Source organism: Myotis lucifugus, unplaced genomic scaffold (assembly GCF_000147115.1).
Source record: "Myotis lucifugus unplaced genomic scaffold, Myoluc2.0 scaffold_158, whole genome shotgun sequence".
In the NCBI taxonomy this organism is placed as follows: Eukaryota; Metazoa; Chordata; class Mammalia; order Chiroptera; family Vespertilionidae; genus Myotis; species Myotis lucifugus.
In genome coordinates, this window is record NW_005871206.1 from 2,616,932 (window position 1) to 2,623,072 (window position 6,141).

The 6,141-nt window shown below is 57.8% G+C and overlaps 1 protein-coding gene across 4 annotated transcripts in view; it reads right to left on the reverse strand.

The window, feature by feature from the left end:
• SEPT4 (septin 4) overlaps nucleotides 1-6,141 on the reverse strand; it is a 20,273-nt gene that overhangs the window by 5,228 nt on the left and 8,904 nt on the right. For 2 of the 4 annotated variants that reach the window (XM_006095624.2, XM_014461683.2), the window contains exons 1-4: nucleotides 3,593-4,059; nucleotides 1,189-1,494; nucleotides 729-822; nucleotides 224-310 (exon numbers count right to left, since the gene is read on the reverse strand). In XM_006095624.2, the coding sequence (XP_006095686.1) occupies nucleotides 224-310; nucleotides 729-822; nucleotides 1,189-1,494; nucleotides 3,593-3,652 (547 nt within the window). In that variant the 5' untranslated portion in view covers nucleotides 3,653-4,059. Of the gene's footprint in view, nucleotides 1-223; nucleotides 311-728; nucleotides 823-1,188; nucleotides 1,495-3,592; nucleotides 4,060-6,141 lie in introns of those variants that run through there. The other 2 variants (XM_023759570.1, XM_023759569.1) reach the window with 1 other exon arrangement.

Here is a 6,141-nt window from a genome sequence, read left to right on the forward strand (position 1 = left end):
TCACTCAAAGGGCAGGATTCTGGTCCCTGCCCTGCCTCGGCACCCAAGTCTTTAGGGAGCTGGCTGGTGGGCTGCCAGGCTAGATCGGCCTGTAGAGAGATGCTGTCAGTCTAGAAGCCATGGTTTCCTGTGTGCCAGGGAAGGCCCCATCCCCCAGACTCTGGAATGAGTTTGTTTTCCCAAGTCAGGTCTGCCTGCTGGTCATGCTGCCTCGCTTCCTTACCTTCAGCACTGAGGAGTTTCCGGTCCCTGTGGAGATCCGTGAGGAAGAGGCTATTGACAAGAGTGGATTTCCCCAGGCCAGATTCTCCTGATGGGGGAGAGAGGACAGAAGTACCAAGTCAGAAGATGAGATCTGTAGCCAAGAGGCAACCCCACTAGATCAAGGTGTGAGGGGAGCTGCTGCTTATTTAATTGGGATGAGATGAACCAAACCATGGCATTTTAGAGCTGAAAGGAAACAGAACAGCTTGTCCAGCCTTCTCATTTGAATGAGGCCCGGAGAGGGTCAGAGATGGCCCAAGGTCCCCCAGAAAAAGGCAAATAAAAGAAACCTGTTGGCGAAGTGTTCTTTGCACCACTTTACCCCGAGCACAATTTCGGGCACCCATGGCTCCTGGCTATTTTGCAAAAAGGGATAGCCGCTTGCTGCTTTCCCCTTCTCTACCACATACATACCATCCCCACCTGAAAAACCCCAGCCCAGCCCAACCCGGCCCCCACTCTACCTGCCACCATGAGGGTAAAGTCAAAGCCTTTCTTCACGGACTTGCGGTGAACTTGATTGGGGAGGGTCGCAAAGCCCACATACTCCTTGTCATCCTAGTGTCAGGGAGATGGAGTGTATCAGGGAGAGCGAGAGGCAGCAGGGGCCCCAGGACCTAACACAGGCCTTCTCCCTCCCTCCTCCGTCTTTCCCCAGCCTTAGAGGAGCAGCGCCAGACTCCACCAGCTGGGCTGCTGATCCTGCTGATACTGTCAGTTTTCAATGCATATTGGGGCCAACTCACAGAGCTGGGGCCACACAGGACAGAGAGAAGCCCTAGCTCAACATGCATGAACATGTGTGCACCCACACACGCGCACACACGTGCATATGCACGCGCTCACACCGGGTTCTCTCTGCTCCCTCCCTGGGTCTTCCTGCACCAGCCCACTGAAAAGTAAGGACAGGACTGGTGGCTCTACCTCAGAGGAGTCATAGGGATCAAGCTTGCCCCACGGGCTGCGGGGCCGGGCTGAGGCTGAGGCTGAGGGGCTGAGAGGGGCTGAGGCAGGGAAGTACTGCTGGCTGTCAGAGGGTTGGGGCCACAGGGGGGTTCTCAAATCCAGGTCATCTTGGTAGAGGTCCGGGGCCTGGGGCCTTGGCTCCGGAACTTGGGGCCTGGACACCCAGGTCTTGGCCTCTGGTTGGTGGCAGCTCTCATTTCCTGGAAAATCCTTCACGAACTTGTTCAGACTTATATCATCCGTTTCCTCCAGGAAGCGCTTGATCTGGGGGTTTGGGGGTGGGGTGGGGTAGGTGGGTAGGAGGCAGGAAGGGAAGAATGAAGGAGGAAGACAGGAGAAGGCAAGAGGAAGAGAGGAAAGTGCTTGTGGTTAAAAGGCAAAGAAGCAGCCAAGCCAGAAGAAGTATTCACCCTCCCTCCCTCCCTCACCTGTTCACACACAGGTCTGAGATGCCAGGAGAGGCCCCAGGGTCCAGGAGCAACTCCCGGCAGCCCTGAAGCCTAGCAAGGGCTCTTGAGAACTGAGTAGCTCCAGCCCTGAGCCCCCGCTCAACCAGGTGCTGGCTGAGGCTGCCCTTCCTGGGGGTCTGGCCAAGCCGGGGTCAGGGATTCCCCCAAAGGCCGGAAAGTCAGACTGACTAAGGGGAGCAGATAGAGGCATCAGAGCTGAGAGGAGACTGTGGCACGGGAGTCCAGGAGAGCGCCTAGAGTCAGAGGGGCAGGGGCAAGAGGGCAGGAGGGAAGAGAGAAGGGAGCTGCCAGCCATGCTGCAAGAACCAGCAGGGAGCTCCATGCCTCCTGCCACTGCAGGTCAGGGAGCTCTGGGACTGACAAGCAGACTCCGCTGGGAGTGCTCACTCCCAGGGCTCACTGCCCGGAGCTCAGTACAGCTGACCTGACTCCCTCTTATTCCAGACAATGAACCACACCAGAGCCTGGGCCTGGGCCCCAGGGGAGAAGGATAAACCGGCCAGTGGATGCTGTGTATGGGTGGAGGGAGTCTAGGAGGGACCAGGTGATGTAGGATGGGAGGACACTCAGATTGCAAATGTGAGGGACATCTAGGGGGAAGCACCCCTCAGTTGCCCTTTGTCTCCTCTGCCTGGAGCTGGGCTTTACCCAGCAATGCCGAGGGGATCTGGCCTGAACTGGGAACCACAGGGATGGTGGGCAGAGAATGGCTGGTTCCTCTGTAGAGACCAGTTCCAGCTTAGAAGAGAGGCCGCTCCCCTCCCTCTCAACCTCAGCTCTAGACCCGAAAGCTTCCTCTCTCCTTTGGGGGACAGCGCCCTTTGTGGGGTGCCTGGCAGTGCTGGGCTCAGCTCTGCCTTACAATAGCCACGTGCCACCCGAGACAATGGACAAGGGCCGGCTTCAGAGGCTGACTCAAGGACAAAGGGATGGCCATGCCAGTGGGGGCTACCCTGGACCACTGTGGCATCCCAGCCAGGGTTGGAGGAGGTAAGATGGCCACAGTCTCCCTGCAGGTCCCCATTTTACAAGGGGAAAAACTGAGGGGGCCGACTCACACACCGCTAGGTTTGTGCCAGGGGGAAGGGGTTGAGATAGGGAGGCTAGAGGGAAAATCCCCTCAGAGCGACTTCCAGGCTCCAAAGTCCCCACACCTGCCTGTAGCCATAGTCTCCAGGGCTCACCCGGATCAGGGAGGAAAAGAGGCCCTTTAGCCTGAAACGTGAACCAGCATGTGGGGGCTTACTGACCAGAAGAGGCTGTCCTGAGGCAAAGCCTGACCTTATAGGCTTTTCTCGCCCCTATTATTTATAGGATCCAGTTTATGTTTGTTGCCCAGTGATTAATTGTGCCCCTTTCCACTCTCAAAAGTCTCCCAGCTTGGATGGATGATGAGTTATAAGGCACTAGAGAAGGGCTGGGGCTAGAGGCAGGGGGGAGGAGAAGCAGGTCTTGTTTGCTGACAGCTAAAAAGTCTGGGGAATTCCAGGAAATCCTGCCCCTTGTACAACCTCGCAGTGGCCCAGCAGTTGGCTGGGCATCAGATGAAGGGGGAGAGAGGACTATGCTCCCCTGATCTCCACAGGCTGCTGAGCAAGGAAGAGAGAGGGAAGGCACCGATGGAGACCCCCCCTCCACCCCACTCTCTCCCAGCAGAGCCTGCAGGGACCCAGCACCATTCTCCCTGCCACCCCTGGCTGCTCGTCAGCATGGAGGGGCCCACAGGCTCTAGACAAGGAGTCAGGACACCAGGGTCCCCCACTCCTGCCTGTCCTTCCCCACCCCCAGCTCTGCCAATGACCAAATATCATTTTCTGACTTGGAGCCCCAATCCCAGACAAGGCAGGGGGAAGACGGGTCAGGCCCACCCATCTCCCAGAACAGCACCTTACCCCAGCTTCAGTCCTGTCCTCAGGGACAGAGCTGCCTTGACATCCCATTGAACGGTCCATGTCCCACGCTTCGGACTCCCTGTCGGCAAGCTCTAGGTCTAATTGTATCCCTCAGGCAAAGTTCCTCACACACAGACACAGCCTGGTCTTGACGCTCTTGTTGTAATCCTGTGCCCTGGCTTGCTCCTTTCCCTTTCTATGTAACCCCCCTGTCTCTGTCAGGGGCCAAAAAAGCCTGTGGAATGTCCTTCCCCACCCCCTCGTCCTCCCTTTCCCTTGGCTCCCACCCTCCAAGGACAGCTCAGCTGCAGCAGGATCACTGGGTTTCTCTGCAGTTCCCTCCTCCTCTGATTGGCTGCCCCAGGATGCCTGCCGGCTGCCTACCCTGGTGGGCACAGCACCAGCCTCCAAAGTCTGTCTGCAGCACAGGTTCTTGATCTACTTGACCTCTCCTGTTAACCTCCAAGGGCACCGAGACCTGTTCAGAGGGTCGTGAGCTATCCCCCCAAGGTGACCTGGCCCAGATGTACACGGGGCTGGCTATCCAGGAGACCCCACTCCCAGAATCCAATCTCTCTCTCTCATCCTAACTTTAAGCCGTGCTGAAGTAGGGTGGGATGTCCTACAATCCCCTGGCCATAGGGTCTCATGGAAGTGGATCCAGTTTTCTTCCCAAGAGTCCCTTTGTGTTTTTCCAGCAGAAAACCCCACTATCTTCAGAAATCTGCGCCTAGATTCCCCTGCAGAGAGCCCCAGAAGGGCTCCTCCCACCTAAAGATGCCCTTGGGGACAAGTGTCCCTTCATCACTGGCAGAGAGGCAGTGGGGCAGCTGCTAGCACTTGGTCTCTGAGGGGCATGAGTTCAGGCCAACAGGAGGCTGGCATCCCAGTGGTTTTAAAGTTGACAATTAGGTGGGAGACAAATTGAGGGGCCTGGCTGGGAGTGTGCAGATAGAGCACTTGAGTAGGAGTCAGGAGTCCAGTGTTTCTGGTTTGGCCAGAAACACCCTTTGTGATTTTGAACAGTGTTTTAATTTCAGGGCCTTAATATCCAATTGTGAATGGCCCTTCCTTGACTCCCAGGAAGGCTAGGGAGAGAAAGCACTCCTGGGTGAGATACCTCAGACTGCTTTGAACCTGAGGAGAGAAGGTGCATCAGAAACCTCAGGATGGTTATTAATGTTGGCCTCCAGGACATGCAAATTAAACCCCCTGGGGCTCCTGGCTGGAGAGTTCTCCCCACTGATCTCCTTTCAAAAAGAGACCCTCACAGAGGAGGCTGGTTGGACATGAACCGGTCAGTCTGAGGACTGGGCTGGCTTGAGGTCAGGGGCGTGAGGCTGAGGACTGTGAGGGGGGGTGTCTTTAATTAGGGAGGAACAGGGTGGCCTCAGCCAAGTTGAAAGCACCAAGACCTCAGCTGAACTGAACTTAGTGTGTGGCGGAAAAAGCCCCTCTTGGCTTCTGCTGCACTTGGCACTGGGGACAATCAGTGCTCCCCCAGGCTTCCATCTCCGGAACCATCCGTCTGTCCAGTCTGTCTGTCCCCATGTGGGGAGAAGGATGGAGGCAGGGATAAAGACAGACACCACTTGGCCTCTCCCAGGAACCCCCCTGTGGGGGAAAGTCACAGGGTCACCAAGACTTCCTGGCCAAGACTTGGGCCTCAGCCTGGACACAGCTTGAGAGACAAGAGCCCAAAAGGGTGGCCTTTCCAGACCCAGAAACTTCTGATTCCCTGGGGCCCAGGAAGCTCCCTTCTGGAGGCTGCCCACAGCCAACATCCTGCCCCACAGGCTGGTCACAGATCTCCTCCCGCTGTAAACAGCCTGTGCCTCCCAAGGCAGAAGGCAAAGGGGGGCGGGGTGGGGGGGGGGGCTTCCAGACTGCGAGGAGAAGCTGGCACCGGGCCTGAGGCCCTGACACCTGGCATAGGGTGCTTGTGGCAGGCTCTGGCAACAGTGGCAGGAGAAGAGCGGGCCAAACATCCAAACTTCCCACCTGGGGGCCTCCAGGGAGGCTGGCTGGGCTACTGTTTCTCCTCCCACTACAGGCAGGTGGCAGGAATGAGTTCCTCCCACCCCCCACCACTGCAGAGGGACCTGGTTTGGAAGGGAGAGGGAGGGTGCAGGATGCTGCAGGAGGAAGCTTTCCCTTGGTTTCTCTCTCAGAAGTAAAGGGATACAGCTGATCCCACCGAGGAGGAGTCTCTGGCGGAGGGCCCTGTGGGGCAGAGGGCTCAATGCCGCCCTTGCCAGGCTGTGGAAGGAGGGCCCAAGAGGCTCCTCATCCCTCTTGAAGAGGCAGGAACTGTCTGTGGGCCTCCTCTGTGTGTTTTCCAGAGGAAGTTGGTGCTGGCCCCGAGCCTAGGAAAGCCGGGTGAGGAGGGGTCACCCAGGTAATAGCTGACCCCAGCAAGGGCGGGGACGCTCACCTCGGCTCATCGCTGCCGCGCCCTCCCCGGCAAAGCACGCGCTTATCAGCCGGCGCGCCCCAAACCCCACCACGGACCCACCCCTTCGTCCAAGAACACGGGCAGCACCCCGGGG